Source organism: Denticeps clupeoides, chromosome 7 (genome assembly GCF_900700375.1).
Source record: "Denticeps clupeoides chromosome 7, fDenClu1.1, whole genome shotgun sequence".
Lineage (NCBI taxonomy): Eukaryota > Metazoa > Chordata > Actinopteri > Clupeiformes > Denticipitidae > Denticeps > Denticeps clupeoides.
This window is the reverse complement of record NC_041713.1, coordinates 19,754,488-19,771,170: the sequence shown is the minus strand read 5'-3', so window position 1 is coordinate 19,771,170 and position 16,683 is coordinate 19,754,488. Positions and strand designations below refer to the sequence as shown.

General features: G+C 45.7%; 1 protein-coding gene across 1 annotated transcript; it reads left to right on the top strand.

Annotated features, from left to right (window-relative positions):
- The first annotated feature begins 3,537 nt into the window (after nt 1-3,537).
- Nucleotides 3,538-15,954, top strand: LOC114794387 (SH3 and cysteine-rich domain-containing protein 2-like). Its single transcript, XM_028986904.1, has 11 exons — nt 3,538-4,034; nt 7,232-7,565; nt 8,300-8,394; nt 10,006-10,090; nt 10,183-10,295; nt 10,431-10,530; nt 10,965-11,014; nt 11,657-11,745; nt 12,227-12,278; nt 12,568-12,705; nt 13,768-15,954. Exons 1-11 carry the CDS (start codon nt 3,942-3,944, stop codon nt 13,864-13,866), a joined length of 1,248 nt encoding a protein of 415 aa, XP_028842737.1. The 5' UTR covers nt 3,538-3,941; the 3' UTR covers nt 13,867-15,954.
- Nucleotides 15,955-16,683: the final 729 nt, after the last annotated feature.

Here is a 16,683-nt window from a genome sequence, read left to right as displayed (position 1 = left end):
GTCTGGTCAGTTGACCTGGAATGAACCCTGCTCTATATAATTATGCAATAATCTGCTCCCAGCTGTACTGTAGTGTGATGCTGTCTTGTGGCCAGAGCCAAACACATGATGCTATTAGTGATTAAACCACAATATTTGATGGTCTGTTTAAAAAAAAAAATTACATTTTGTCCAGCTGTGATCCAGCCATTCTGTTTTAAATGTATTTCTGTTAAGGCACAATGTCCCTACAGGGACATGACACGGCATAGCATAGGTGAAAACAATCCAGAAATCAGGAACACACACAGTCTACACCAAACTCCGGACTGGCACACAGAACCGGAGTCCACCGCAAAAAGTCACGCCACAACAGGACTTTTATTTTCGTAAATTCTGTTACCAGAACAATATGTAAAAAATGATGTCATTCTCCACGTGACATGAAACAGTAAAGGAACGAAATACGTAGTTTCTACACCGCACACGAAGCTTATTGAAGAGATCCAGCAGATCCATGCAGGCAACCGGTCACGAAACACTGCGGTAAACAGTATGCTAAGGTTGAATGATGTTTAAAGAGTGATGGTCTCTCTCTTGTCAATCCCAGGATGCCTTGCAGCCAATGAGGATGTCAGGTCAGAGCAATGAAGTGAAGGGGCCGTGATTTTTTGTCTTTGTAAAAGAAACTTAAACGCATCCGGACCTGTATAAGATGTCTTTAGATTGTGAATTCTGTTGGAGTGGAGGGAAAGGCAGAAATGGCTTCAGATTATCAGGAAACCTACAGTTTTTAAAAGAGGTTGATGCCACTGGCACCACTATCATTTAAGTGATTCTTGTCTTTATACGTCACTTTGCATCACAAGAAAATATTACTTATCAGTGAACTATTACAGAGCTCCCTCTAAATGTCTCATATGAGAGGAAAAAATAGGATAATGATCATATTTAGATTTTTTTTTAATCTAATTTTGAACACTTGGTGGTTTTAAATGAGTTCATTGTGTGAAGAACTTCAAACTCGTCCTGCTATTCTGCAGGTTGAGTTTCTTCTGCGTTTCACCCTTCGTCCACACGAAGGCGCCAACACTCAGCGGTGTGGAGGTTGCCATAGGAACGGGCCTGGCAAGCATGCATAGCAATATTGCTGATCTGATGTACGGGGTGGCCTAACACTGATTACGCATTTGGGTCATGAAGATGATGGATACCCGGTTACCCTCTTAAATTAGCCTCGGCCGATCTGGGTCAAATCCGGCCCGCAGATCAGCGCTGCTTCCTGACACGTCATCCTCTCGTCTTCTTCATCCTTTCACTGTCTCTAATTTCCCCAAAGCACACAGTCCAGCGGAGACCAGCGTCATGACAACTCCGGCCAGGACACCTTGGTGGCATCAGATGCTTCTGGAGCTTCGGCTGTGCCCCTGGGGAGCCATTTTGGAGCCCATCTCTCTCCTTAAGTCTGCGCTTGTTGTCTGTTGGGGGACTTGTATTTTTAGCTCACTGCAGGGTGTGTTGTCAGCAACTCTTAAGAGGCCAGTGTGGTGTGGATGCCATGTCTCCAACTTGGTCCTTATCTCATTCCAAAAGGTGAAAAGAATAATAAAATAGAGGTGGACGCAGAGTTGTTGAAGTTGCATCAACATGAAAATGGCTCCGCTGTCCAGTCCATCTGTTGCGCCCTGATTTGTTTTGTGCTGGATGTCTCAAGTGGGCCGTGTCTGGGTCCTATATCCGCCGCATGACGTCACCGAATACGAGCACTCCAGCGTCGCTCGTCTGGTTCGGTGTAGCTGTGCCATTCTAGGGCTTCTCCCCCCGCCTCCCGGACTGCCCTCGTCTCCGACAGCCGAGATCCATCTTTTGATGTGGGGATTAGCTGGAATAGAGGAATTCGGTCACGTGGGTCGTTGTCCTCTGCATCGCTGTTACTCTTTTTTTTTTGGTAAATTTACTCACACCTGCAGTCCCTCTGCTTTCACGCAATATCAAAAAATGAAACAAAACCAGACAAGACATGGTGACGTTATAATAACACAGTGCATGCATCCCTTTCACATTTTTTTCTCTTTGATAAAGTGACACACACATGAAGAGTATATTAGGAAGCAACAAACAGGCAGCCTCCTGAAATGTCCCCCCGCCAAGCAGGAGACGTTGCTCGCGTCATTACGTGATGCTGACTGCAAATCAAATCGCACTCAGATCGGTGGAAAAGATGATCGCTTGTGGACGTCAGCCTCCGTCATCAACGGCACAAAGTGGCTGGAAAGAGGCTTGTAATGATCATTATTCCATCATTACCCCTGACTTGTAAACTCGGAATAAGTGACTGAAGACACCTGAAGGCATGAAGAACCTAGAAACCGACAGAACGGTCCCTGTACACCGCGTCCGACTGGTTTTCTACGCGAAATAACGTTATGGAAATTGGATCACGGCCTATTTTCTGTTTATTAGGCAGAAGGGTGACAGTCCCGCCTGTGGAATTACATTCACTTTCACTGCCTCTGCTTTTAAATCTTGTTCTTTATAGCCTTCCCAGACTGGTAAAGTTCTTACTATCCACGTCTTTTCTATATGTATAGATTATTCATTCATCGGAGGGAATGAATGTGCACCATGCATACGTTGAAAATGACAATGCATAGTCCATTTCGATGTCACGTATGTGTAAGTGGCTTCTCTCACTTACGTTTTACGCTGTAAGATGACTGAAACACTACTTTCTAGTGGGGAGGTGGTGGCCCGTGGCAGTGGTGGCCTAGCGGTTGAGGACGCAGCCTCTTAATCAAGAGGATAAAAAAAGCAGAAGACGCATTCCGTTTGTGTCACCGTGTGCTGTGCTGCAGTGTAGCGGAAATGAAATTCCAGGCCTCCTGAAATGAAGCAGTAGTCCTGCTGGTAGCGGGTTGACTTGGTGCCGGCTTTATTAGACAGAAACCTGGAACCTGTAGAGACTACACTGGTTTCTGTCGACTTTTCAGTGCACAGTCCATGAGTTTGTGGACATGTGTTGAGCACGTGGATTTGTCACGCGTCTCATAGTGTCTACTGACAGATGTCCGGTTCCTTTTACGCCATTTATCAGACGCCCTTATCCAGGTCAACTTACAGTGTTCCACCCCTTTTAAGTATCATGTGACTATGCATTTATGCCCTTTATGTCCTGCAGTGAATTAAAATGTAACTTAAAGGTTTACAGTTGAGTGCCTGCTCTCGGCAATCAGGCACGGTCCATCGTTAATTATACAAATCTCATACAGCCAATATGTTCTACCAAAAATGGTCTGATACACATGAGCAGAGCTGTGGGGTGGATCTGGTGACTCCTTAAAAAAAAAAAAAAAAAAAAAAAAAACATTCGAAACCCATCTATGCCTACAAATGACAGTTTTTGATGGATGTTACGTTTTTGGTTGTGCCAGAGCACGATTTAAGTAAAGGCAAATCAAAATGCAGCATTCAGTTTTAACTGGAAAACACAATATTATTTTTTCTGGTAGCTAACCAATTTCCGACTTTTCAAGACAGCATTTCAATACACTGTTCCATTTTTAACTAAATTAGCATATGGGTAAGGCTGTGGTCCAATCACGTGCATGCAATCGGGGGCGGGGCGTGGTTAATTTAACCTGGACTCCTTCCTTCAAAGGGCAGCGCCGCAGCGGCGAGGTGGCACACTGAGGAACCGGCCCCACCTCGGTGTCTCTGAAGAGAAGGAGACAGGTCCTCCGGATTATGGATCTTGCGGCTTTTGGACACGTTTCCGCGCTGTTTCTAGACTAGGAGGAGCGCTGGACGCAGTGAAACGTTTTAACCCCGAAGATTAGCGGTACCGGCGGGCATCTCCAAAAAAAAGGAAAGCGCGCAGCTTTATGGTCCGCGCAGGTGGACGCGCGGAACTCCGCCAGCGTTAAAAGTTCCGGAGCGCGTCGCGTCGCGACACCTGAGCGACGATGACCGAGAACAGCGAGGTGGAGGGCGAGCCCCAGCCGACCTGCGACCTGCAGCGCTCCCCCAGCACCATGTCCATCACGCCGGTGTCCAAGGTAGGCGTCCGGACAAAAACAACAACAACAAAAAAGTCCTGTCCTCCGAGCGCGCGCTTCGCCGGAAACGATGTTCTAGATCACGCCTGAATAATAAGTGCCGGGTTCTGTCCGCGTGCGTGTCGGAGGGCGTGAACTCGTTGGCGTCAGGGGACATTACCCACGTCACTCCCTTCGGCACGAGACGCCCGGTGCGACGGGGGCGACGAATTAAAGCCACCTGCGCGCGCGCGTCAGTGACGGCTGCGCGACGGAAGTTCGTTCCACGGAGAGGTCCTTTTCTCGGACGCGCAGTCAATTAAGAGCCAATTAAGAGACACGCAGACACCCACGCGACCTTCCGAACTAGAACAGGGTGCGGCGAGACTTTTTCACGCCGTGACGTCAGTGGGGAGGGTTCCACACCTGCATTTATGTGTGGTCAGCAGTGGGCTTCTGCTCTCAAGGGTTTGGAGTGTGCAGCAGAAGGACGAGCAAACTAAAGAAGGTCCATTTAAAAAAAAAAAAAAAAAAAAAAAAAAAAAACTCCAGCACACTTCCATCGTGAAGACATGACCTTTTATGGCACGTTCTGCTGTGTCCGAAATTAATTTATAATGCTCTGTTCCAGCACCATGGCGGCAGAATTTCAGCTCTCAGCTTCACATGTTTCTGGGTCAGATTTTACCGTCTGGGAAACTGGGACCCGCCTAGCGCCGGGACCCAAAAAACAGAAACTGTGATTACACCCGGGGATCAAGAGTTATTTAGGTTTTCTTTTTATTTTCAGCACATTCACATTTTCTTACTGCCTCGTCGCCACGTGAGTAATACCGGCCCTGATAAGCCAAGTGAGAGGCGGCGACGCCCAAATCAATGAGACGAAATAAAGAATTGATGTGCCTATTGGTCTGGTAATCCACCTGGCGTCAGCTCTGCTTGACTTGGCACCAGGCACTGCAGACAGAGTCCCCGCTCAATTTCCGAAGCTGCACTCCATCTTCACGTCGTCGCAGGGGCCTGTCTTTGGTAACTACATTGAGGGACGCTTCCACCTCCTTGATTGCCCACAGTGTGTTTTTTTTTCCACACATGCAGGCAGTCAGTCATGCTGGGAAGTGTAATAAATAAGTGCATCTCTGTCTGGTTGGCTCAGGACGCCAAGTCGCACCTTCGCGTTGTGTTAACGACGCATTTTGTATCGCCTCCGCTCACTTGCAACTTTGACTGGAATCCAAAAAGGTGCGCAGAGTGGAAAATACGTTCACACAAATGGCTTCTACAAGTTGCAAGAGGGGTCGGTGATCAATTACCATTGCAAATGGCGATCAATTTGTCTTTCATTTTGTGTGAGAAACCCAGCAATTTTGATTACCAGTTGAAGGCCTGATGAAGTGTCAGAGGTCAGATGATCAATCGGTGACCTGCTATTGTCCCACCGTCAGTACCAGCAACATTTGACGCAATATCTCTTATTACTGACCATATCAAAGTGGGAAAGAGGGACCTTTTCGAAAAGAAGTACGTCATTTTCCGTATGGTGATCTGACAGACCGACACACCTCTGCAGAGGAAGTGAAGGGATTGTCATTGTGAAACACTGCAGCACAGCACACGATGACACAATGAAATGTGTCCTCTGTATTTAACCGTTACCCTTGGTGAGCAGCGGTGAGTGCCCGGGGGGCAGTGTGTGGGGATGGTGGCACCTTGGCAGAGGAGGTTATGGGGCGTGTTTAGATATGTTTGGGGTTTTGGGGCCACCTGAAACATTAACACTGCTGACCTCTATAAAACGTGGCCTGAAGTCCGTGGTTGGAAGGTTGCTGGGTTGCTATGAACCTTCAGAGGTAGTCGTAGTAATAGATGGTTGTGGGATAATAGTGGAAAGTACGTTCCCTAGTCACGAGGAGGAGACAGATTGCACTTAAGCATCCTCGTGGGCGCGTTTTTATTTAGAATCCCTCCTCGAGTTTTGCTATTTAAGAAACAGAAGAGTATGAGTGAAGTAAACAGAGTGCACGTTTACCTGCTCTCGTCTGTAACCTCAGGATCAGTGGCCGGTTAAGAAGGCTCTGTCCTTATCTGGATCACTTCCAGTTCTGTGTCCTGTTAATTTCATCCTGCACAGGAATGCTGGTTCTGCTTCTGCGCTCGGGGTGTGTGTGTGTGTGTGTGTGTGTGTGTGTGTGTGTGTAAGAACAAGATAAATAGGGAGAGGGGCTGTTGTGAGAGTTAGTAATATGAAACCATGACTCATAAAGAGAAGATTAAAAAGCCGAGTAAGGAAAGACTGAACAACTCCAGAGCCGCTCCGGAGTCTCAGTGCCAAAACTCCCCCTCTCGCCGTTTTCATGTTTGTTTGTGCACGAACGTGTCCTCTGGGAATGTTGAAGAAGATGAGATCCGTGTAGTGTGCACACTCAGAAGCATATAAATACCTCGTGCAAAAAGTCAACTAATTATTACAGATGCTTCGCCTGATATTAGTTTGGTGGCTAATGACTTATGTAGGCATAGCTTGTAATACACACACACACACACTAAAATCAGTCCTGATTAGGGCAACCACATTCATTAATTTCCTCTCATTTTTCACCTGAAAAGAATATGACGTGTGTGTTTGTGTGTGTGTGAATAGACTGTAATAATACGTTAACCTTGGAGGTGACATAACATGACCCTTCTCCATCAGACTGTATTGACTTGCATGCTCTTCTAACACACACACACACACACACACACACACACAGAGCTGAGCATCTCCCCATGACTCACAGGAATGTATTAGGTCATGTCAAAATTGGTTGATTTGTCTGAAGGACATGGAACCTTCCAACCTAACTGGATATCAGAGGCTGATATCCCATGATGCAATGGTGTGACTTCTGCTGCTCTGTACATAAAAGCCTGTAGCCCGTGCGTTTCCGTGCGAACCAGAAGAAACTGAACACAGACACATGCAGGAATCATCTATAGAGGGATCAGCACCTCTGTGTATGATTAAAACCTCAGATAATCAGCAGATAAGTGAGATGCATAAATGTGGCATTTGTAGGGTATCCTTCATGGAAACTGTGTTCTCCAGATCTCAGTCTAATCAGGCCTCTGTGGAATGTGCTGGGAAATAGAATTTATGTGGACCTCCGTGCCTCTAGGTGGCACTGTTGTCAAAATATGTTTTCATGCCAATTTTTTCCATCTTTCTGCCCCTGTAGCTCCAACGGCTGAAGCGCTCACTCTCCTTCATGCGCAGCAAGAGTGTGGAGAACTTCTTCCAGCGGTCATGTAGCGACGCCCGTCTGCCACCTGACTTCCTGTCGGACCCCCCGCCGCCCTCCCCGCCCCTGTTGCCCGGGTCATTGCTGCCAACTGACACTTCACCCATCCCGTCCCCCTCTGTCAGCCCAAATCCTTCCATCAACTCACATTCACCCTCCTTAAGCCCCTCCCCTTCCCTTCCAGCGCCACGCCCACCGCTAATACACTGCTTTCTGGAGCATGTGTTCCGCCGGCCAACCAGCTGCCAACTCTGCAAGAACATCATTGTAGGTAGGACCACAGTTCACTTTTACCCACCTGCAGACAAAGTGCCTGCCATGGGATTTATAGAATAAGAGCACGCAGTAACGGTCCTAGATGACGTTTAAACAGGATGGGATCATTTAAAGCAATACAATTCCTTTTATCATTTGAAAATCTGAGTTTTGTGTCAGATGGTCAGGAGATGAGACGTTTACCTGATGCTCCGCACATAATCACATGTAAACATGAATAAATACAGGAAGTGTGGGCGGGGCCTTGCTGCTGGTTTATATATAGTCCTTTCTGCTGATGACATCACTTCCTTTGCCAAGTGCCCCTGTTGCTTCCTCGGCAAACGGCAGCAGTGACGGCACCAGCAGAAAACTCTGTACACTTACGGGGCGAGAACTGAGTGTGTTTATTTTATATGAGCACTCTGCAGTCTAATGAGCAGAATGTGGAATGGGATTAAAACCACTGGCGTGTGTGTGTGTGTGTGTGTGTGGCCGTTAGAGTTATCCACTTAACATTCCCATGCTGCATCACTCTACCCCGAATCTGTTCACTGTCAGGGTGACTGATGTCGAAGTCTGTTTCTCTCTCTCTCTCTCTCTCTCTCTCTCTCGCCGCAACCATGTTGCCGTGCACAGTTAACTGCATCATCCGTTTTTCCTACAGCCCCGTATGTCTTTTCCTCCACATCTCACTCCGCTTTCCTTCTCTTTCCTCCTGTCCCTCCTGCACTTGATGGCTCTCTACAGGGAACTCCAAGCAAGGGCTGCGCTGTAAGACCTGTAAGATGGGTGCTCACCTCTGGTGCTCCTCTGAGCTCTCCCAGCAGCCGTGCCAAGGCAAGGTATGGCGCTATAAACACATACAGAGGCATTTTGTGGCTTCTTTCATTTCTTAAAAAAAAAAAAAAAAAAAACTTTCTGGCTATGCAAGTGAGTATTTTGTTAAATATTAGCAGTGTGTATTGGCAAGGATTTCACAATACGATACGCATCACGACACGCTTATATCATGATATATTGTGATATTGTACATATTGCAATATCCTACAGTTCACTGAAAATGTTAAAACAAAGCTGATATACAAGATGCTGTGTACATTGCATACAAAAATATGTATATCGATACAACATCACCACGTAAAATATCACGATAAATTGCTGTATTGATATTTTCTAGCTCATCTGTGAAATATGTATCAGCAGTAGATTATAGTAGCGAGACGTATGTTTTCATTGGTGCGTATTTAAACAAGATGGAGTCTTGAGTCATTTGACATTGTGATTTTAATGATGCAATTAGTCAGAGTCCTCAGAGTGACATAACCTCGGGATATTGTTACCCCCTGGAGTCCTGTCATCAGAACGTACATTTTGTAACCTAGAGTTTACACCGTAACTGCTTATAGTGAGCGCCGCCTTATGTTGTATTTGACTCGAGCATTATTATTTGAGCATTTATTGAAAGTTGCAACCTATTGGTTTTTATATTATTATTATTTGAAGTGGAATGGGAAACACAGAATACTTGCGGCACTTCTGTATCCATGGGGACTTTTCTGGTGGAAGCTTGGGACCACTTCAGATTTGATGGGTGGATTTCTCCTGCCTTCTCTTTTGTGATCTCTGATTTTAAAATAGTTGAGTGCTTTGTTTCTGAACATTCCTGGGATTTGGGTCATGGTCATGCTGTAAGAACCATGATCACCAACTTAAGCCACTTGGCAAATATATATCACCAATATTTTTTTCTTGTACAAGTGACAGTCAACAAAAAGAAAATCATCCCAGCGGCCTTCACAGGGGCACCGAAAAAAAAATCTATTATTATTTATTCAGGCGTCCAGCCTCCCTCTGTCCCCGACCGGTGGGTTTAGAAAACGGATGGGTGGATGGATGGATGATGCTAATTTTGTTACCCACCCAATGATCTACTGCATGCACACCTCATGATTTACTGAAGATGGATGTAGACAGTTGAGCGAATGAGGCATGAAGACAGGGGACGTGAAGAAGAACGCAGAGTTCCTCATCTAAATGTGAAGTAATGAATGCAAATTATGATACACAGTCTAGAGTCAAGAAGGCCTTGTCTTATTTGAGAAATGGTCACGCGTGATATTGGTGCAGACGGACTGATGACACGGTGAATGGATGAAAGGGATGGTGATGAACATAGAGACGGGCCTTTCTGCTTCACGTGCTGACCGACAATCCCAGTCTGGGTCACAATCGATATTTTGTGTAGCGAGTTTTTACACAGGTAGTGTGGTGTGTGTGTGTTTGTATGTGTGGACACATCTGCCAGTCCTCTGCATCAATCACCGCGCCTCTCTCCCTCTCTCTTACCATGTGCATTAGCCGGCATGCGAGTAAATGTTTCGGAGTGTGCTGATGTGTTCCTGCCTCTGTTTTATCGTTTAAAAATCTTCCTTTGGCTCGTCTCGTCTCCACAGTCGGGGATGTTCAAACGCAACTTCAGCTCTCCTCTTCTTGGCAGTGACCCACTAGGCGTAGTGAAGGAGGTCCAGGCCACCCAGGGTGAGCGTGTCCTCTTTCTATCCTTCTTCCTCTCCTCTGGCCCGTATCTCTCTGGAAGGCTTGATTTAACTGTGTGTGTGTGTGTGTTGCAGAGTCCAGGGCCCGTGTAGACCCGGTGTATGCCACTCTGCGTTTCGGGACCTCTCTCGCTCAGATGAGCCGCTCCAGTTTTGGCAGCGTGTGTGAATCCCCAACCCGCAGTCTGGTGAGCGTCTGCACACAGGGCCGGGCCTGCGAGCGGCAAAGGGCCAAAAATCCAGAAACACATAAACCCCAATCAGCCGCCTGAGTTAATAAAACGTTCTCTCTATCAACCTTTTCCACTCCCTTTTTTATTAAGGGGGAAGGAGCAGAGGAGAGGGAGGAAGGGCAGACTGCTGCCGAGGTTGCCGAGGCTACAGAGGCTGCCGAGGAAGATTCAGTTCAGGAGATGGAGAAGGGTAAGTCCTGAACTCTGACCTTTTAACCTCATTGAACAACTCTTGAGAACCACTTAAGTGGTTCTCAAGGATGAGCTGTGTGGTTCTAAAGATGACCGACTCCGTACTCTTAATGATAACACCTCCTTTTTATGTTTTTTTTTTTTTTTTTTAAAGCCAGAATCAAACCAAAGTGAACCTGGTTTAACACATTTTTTTGTCACGGCTTCAGATCTGCAGCAATGTGAGCCTCATATGAATCTTGGGAAGTAATTAGCCTAGTTGTATGGCAATCGAAATGTGGGTTGATTTGGAGGAAACCCTTGACTCCCCCCCCACGGATGTGACATAAGCAGCCTGACGTGTGCTCTGGTGTTCCATGACCGAACTGCTTGGTTGAGTATTGTTTGTGTAGATGGGACATTTTTCTTCAGCTGTATTTCTCTGTACTTCAGATACCCTGCCCTCGGAGAATGAAAATACTCAGGTTGAAGAACCTGCCAAGGTAAAGTGGACCCTTTACTCTTTCCATTACACAAATACTCTCTGTGCGTCGTAGCTCTAAAGGAGAATTCCATACAGAAGACATTTAAATTACATTTTTCTTAATTCACAGATTTTTCTAAAACAACCTTAGTCAGTATGCATGAATTAAATCACTTTTTTGATAAGATTTAGAGAACAGAAGAGAAAGGGAGGAGATGGATGCTGCGCTACACCTGGGTGTGTAGCAAAGTGACAGCGGGGGGTTTTAATCGTCCAGAATGAGAAAATGTCCCTACTGGCTCCTCCCTTCTGTTCATCTTCTAGGTTTTGGACGTAAATTGCACAACAAAATGGTCTGGGTTGGAAGATGCAGAGGGTTTAATAAAATGCGGCAGTTGGAGTTTACTGAGAGGGTGTAAATGTTGGTCATTAACAGCACTCTCATTATTGTGTAAAAGTTGAGTCATGCTCAACCAGTCATTTCTCTGGCTTTCGTCTTTGGAAACGGGGTTGTATTTTATTTAAGTTTGGTAAAGGTTTAAGTAAAGAATCTCCTTGAATAATACGTTTGACAAAAATCAAAGCGTGGACAGCATTGATATTCCTCTCAGGTAACGTTGGCCTCTTTTATTTCCCCTTCCTGTGCCTCATCATTCTGTAGGTGCCGAAGCGGATTGAAGTTCACTCGGTCCATACTTATGTTGCGTTGTACAAGTTTCTGCCTCAAGAACAGAATGACCTAGAGCTACAGTGAGTTGGCCACTGCGTGTCAGCGCCGCATTTCAGGCAGGAACGAGGGGGAAAATGCTTCTCTGTAAAAAAACAAGACTTTTATCTAGTAATTGCCATGGTCCTCACAATGATGCTCAAACAGAAGTGTGTGCGTGTGTGTGATTGAAATGTAAATGTTGCATGTGTCTGCATGCTCTGCGCTGTGGCGTGTGGATGTGACCGTACTGTCTTCTGAAAGAACAGAACAAAGTAAGAAGTGGGCTGGAAATGAGGGCAAGGTGCGTGTAGGGGAAGAGGGGAGGAGACTCACAGGTTGAAGAGGGAGGCGGGTCGCCATGGGAACACATCTCAGCCATCTGTCATCTCGCTGTGTGTTTGGGTGGTGGTGGGGTGCTTTACGATGCATGGCCAGGTCTTTGTGTCTTTTGCCGTGTACATTTGACCCATTTTCGATTGTGCCTAACTTTTGTACTTTTATCTTTTTGTCTGTGGCCCACAGTCCGGGGGACAGAGTTCAGGTCACTGATGACTCCAATGAAGAGTGGTGGAAGGTGAGTACACATGAAAGGGGTCTTTAAGGTGCATTGGCACATTGGATGTGCATTAATAGGCATTTTGGTGCATGATTTGCTACAGTCGTGAGTGAATATTCCGTGGTCAATAATATGGCCCATAATCTTTTTAATTTCCTCCATTAGAGTGTTGTCTCTCTCTGCTTCTGTGTCTGATTTAATTTGGAGAATAACGTGGGTCACTGTAATCACTTTGGCTCTAGTCATCAGTGGGAGCTCACTGGCGTTTGATTATCCGAATTCTGATTCCTGCATTCTTTAACATCAGGGAAAATGCGGGGACAAGGTGGGATTTTTCCCTGCAAACTTTGTTCAGAGAGTCCGCCCTGGTGAGAGGGTGTGGCGAGTGACTCAGAACCTCCCAGGAGACCGTGAGATGGGACATATGACAGTGAAGGAGTCACAGGTAAGGAGAAACCTGATATTCTCTGTCACATTGTAATATTAGTTTGTAAAAAAAAAAAAAAAAAAAAAAGAATAGTCCATTCAGGCTCAAGAGTGAAAGTGAAGTGATTTGTTATTGTGAAGCACAGCACAGCACACAGCACATGACACAACGAAATGTGTCCTCTGCATTTGACCAATCACCCATGACAGGCGCCCGGGGAGGAGTGTGTGGGGACGGTGCTTTACTCTGTGGCACATTGGCAGCTCAGGATTCGAACCGATTATGGGTACACTTCCTTACCCGCTAGGTGACCACTGGTCTCAAGACAAAGGAAAGGACCTGCTGTGTAATGATCCTGATCACCTTAAAGTCTGTTTAAGGATGTCAGTGGTCCAGTATGATAAGATGGTCCAGTATGATAAGATGCTAATAATAGTGGGACCCATCATTTTTCAATGAACAGAAGTGGCAAGGGCAACACATGCTTGACAAATACCATTGATTGACAGGGTGTGAAGAGCCACTGGAAGGGGATCAGCCTGTTAGGTTGCATATACAAAAAAAAAAAAAATCATATATTCAAGGTCATGTGACAAAAATTGGTCCTAATATAAAATCACTCACTAAATGTGATTGCTTGTATAGGATATATCATATTTATTATGAAATTATTCCCTTCAGGACATTGTGGGCTTTTTATGGATTGTTTGTGGTCTGATGTGGTGCTGTTTTATTGGTAAATTGCTAGGGGAATTGAAAATTGCTCAACTGGCACCCCACAATGTGAGTATTTATGCCATGTGCTGATGACCTGAGATTGGCACAGTCACCTGTGAACTGGGGCTGGGTGAATAAAAATGATCACAATTGTTTCTGTATTCCAGCATCTCAGCAGCAGTGTCCCCATTTTAAATATTGAGCTGAATTTTATTGTGATCATCGATCATATAATCGCCCATCTCTACATTAAACCTAACCTGGATTAAGCATTTATAGAAGATTCATGCCTGAATGAATGTATGTAGAATTGGAATTGTGCAACAATTCTATAATCTGCTCACTTTCTTCCTTTCTCATAAGATATGTGTTGGAAAGAATGAAGACACAGAAGGTTTCCTGAAGCTCAGCAGCGGGAAGAAGAGAGGACTCGTCCCCACCAACTCATTGGAGGAGATCTGAATCTGGTGCCCATAATCTGCCACCCGCTCACCCGCATACTGCACACTACCTGCCCTCTGCACTCCAGCACCGGCAGTACAACGGCAGTAATGCGACTCGGTTACACGTCCCAGTCGCCTTTTTTCTCTCCACTCCAGATCTGTTAACCTCGTCTCCGGTCTTGATGCTGACTTGCCATCCCTGCCCATCAGGCCCCAGAGATGCCCACTTCCCCGTCACTCATGCCCGTTAATAATTTCAGAGACCACACACACACACACACAATTTCTGTACCAGTTGAAAGTTAAGTTCATACAAATGAACTAGTTCATGGTTCATTTCTTTTTTTTAAATAAATAGGCCAATATTTGTGTCATTTTGCCTCAGTCTACATGGTCTTTTCATGAGACCATCTTGTTGGTGGTGCACAATTGATGCTCGCGGCCTGATCTGCTCTGCCTGTGTGTACAAATTAAAATCTGTCTCAGTGGCTCATCACTCCAGACGACAGGCAAATGTTACACTGGACCCTGTCTATAGAGACGCCATGACATGTTCAATAAACACACACACAAGCCTACTCTGGATACAAAGAACTAGCACCTGCCTTCTGAGAGAGTCACTGTGTGATCATGGAAACACACACTCAGCCGACTTGTCTCTGTATTCCAGACCTGATCAGATGATTTCAAACATGCCCGGACGTCTACCAGTATCTATCTGCTGAACAGAAAAGGCTGGAACGCTGAACGTTTATTCCTGAGGAATACAGTCAGCCTGCCACGGAGCACAGATGAATTGAAAGAGCCTTCGCTTTGCCATTCCACGCCCTGTTCTCTGCCTCTTTCCTCATTTCCCCTGGTGGCCGGGCTGGGATTTGGATCCAGCTTAATTTAGCCCGGCTCTGGTTTACTTCTCTATTTCTGCACGGTCTCTGCCTCACACTCCCCCCGTCTCTTCTAGCTGTCTTATCCCTGAGACTCAAGGACAGGTTCTGTGTGTGTGCGCCAGACCCCTCATAAGCGGATGTTTTTAAGGTTAACTGTGACATACATTATGTGACACTCCGTGCCAGTATGTGAAAGCAAATCTCTCTGGACTGCCGGTTTACGTTTGACATGCGATGTGGCTCTATTTCATCTAGCTCTACGCTCGGGGTGAAGTTTGTGTTTGAAAAGGCCTGAAATAGCATTTGCACTGTATGTGCGATACCACAGATTTCCTTTTTGATCCGATACCAAGTAAAATTCAGGGTGGTATTGGCAACACGAATCCGATACTATTACTTTATACAAAAACTAAATGTGATTGGAAAGTCTGAATAAAAAGTGTGTGTCTTTCATTCTGAGAGTCCGCCCGGGTGAGAGTGTGTGGTGGGTGACACAGAATCTCCCAGGAGGCCGTGAGATGGGAGATGAGGTTGGCACCGCCCCTTTCTCTGACATCAGTAAGTCACGTTGATGTGTGAGGAGCAGTATTTCATCCGACATATTTACTTTCAGTTGGAACATGGTGCAAGAATAGAAGAATGAAAATATCGATACCATTGTGCCAATATTGATACCAACTTGGTATCAATAGTATCGGTATTTAGGATCGAGCCGCACATTCCTAATGCCGTTCCAGTGTGAGATTCTAGGCCGTTTACATCCTCACAAATAAACAGACGCCAGCAGGCTGGGAAACTATGAAGCAAAAAAGCTACCAAACGATGACACCGAGGGAGGTTTTGTTTTTTTTGTTTGCTAGATATCCTCTCCATGAAGGATCAGATTTCATGATTAATTTATTCATGATTCATCGGTTACATGGTTCTTCAGAGTGGCGAAGTTGCGTGAGATTGGGAATGTCAAGATGTTGGTTCGGAAAAGGTTAATTGGCGAGTTTAAGGTTGTTTCTGCAGCAGGGATCGCCTGCATTCGTTGCCAGGTAAACACGGTCGTGTTGCCGTTCCATGTGGTTTAATCCAACCGTGCAGCATATCATGTGGCATCCGTAGGGACTGAACACTGCACAGTGCGCCAAGAAGAGTATGTGTGGTTATAAATGCATAAAATGACTTGTTCACCCCTGCGTTTTGTGCAAGGATTCACTTTTTGTTAAGGTCTCTATAGCATCTCATTATACGTGGGTACCTGAGAAGTGTGTGTGTGTGTGTGTGTGTGTTTTCTGACATGATTATGAGAATTAGAAACTGCATAGTGTACTTAATAAAGATCTCAAATGAAAGATGTGTCTATTCTTTGTGCCGCCTATTTGTGCTATTTTCAGGCTGAACATTAACATAATCAACGCTAACTTGTTGTATGAGCGTCTTAAATAACTCTCCCGCTCCCCTCCTGGCGTGCTGAACGTCGGTACGAACGTTATTTGGAACCAGAGAAGCGGCGCCGTGGAGAGGAAGGCGAGGCACAGAGGTGGCACACTTCATGAGGGCAGAGCCGTGCCGTGATGTTGTGCATTTACATTTTTTTGTTGCGGCTTTCCAGCTTTCCTGTAATTCTCCAGCTTCCAAGTATCCCATTTGTTCTCTGTCTGCACAGCAGCTTGCCGATGGCTATAACAGACAAGGGCTTAAGGCTGTTTTGCATGTGTGTGTGTGTGTGTGTGTGTTCTTGTCACTAATGAGTCCCAAGAGATCCACAAATGAGGAAGTCTGTTTAAGAGAAAGAAAGGAAATAATGTAAGCCTGAAAGAAGTCAGTCAGATGTTAGCCAATAGGAAAAAAGGGAGTAATAGACACCATCAATATGGGAAATGTGGTTATGCAGATTGGAGTAATTATGATTCTGATCATTTTGCACTCGTCATCTTCTCGGAATGAGCAGGGTGACAGTA

Bases quoted from the DNA above. Each gene is read 5' to 3' on its own strand.
- LOC114794387 (XM_028986904.1), top strand. From the start codon at position 3,942: ATGACCGAGAACAGCGAGGTGGAGGGCGAGCCCCAGCCGACCTGCGAC. The intron at 10,296-10,430 runs GTGAGCGTCTGC...TTTTTTATTAAG, and splicing joins AATCCCCAACCCGCAGTCTG to GGGGAAGGAGCAGAGGAGAG. The intron at 11,015-11,656 runs GTAAAGTGGACC...ATCATTCTGTAG, and splicing joins AGGTTGAAGAACCTGCCAAG to GTGCCGAAGCGGATTGAAGT.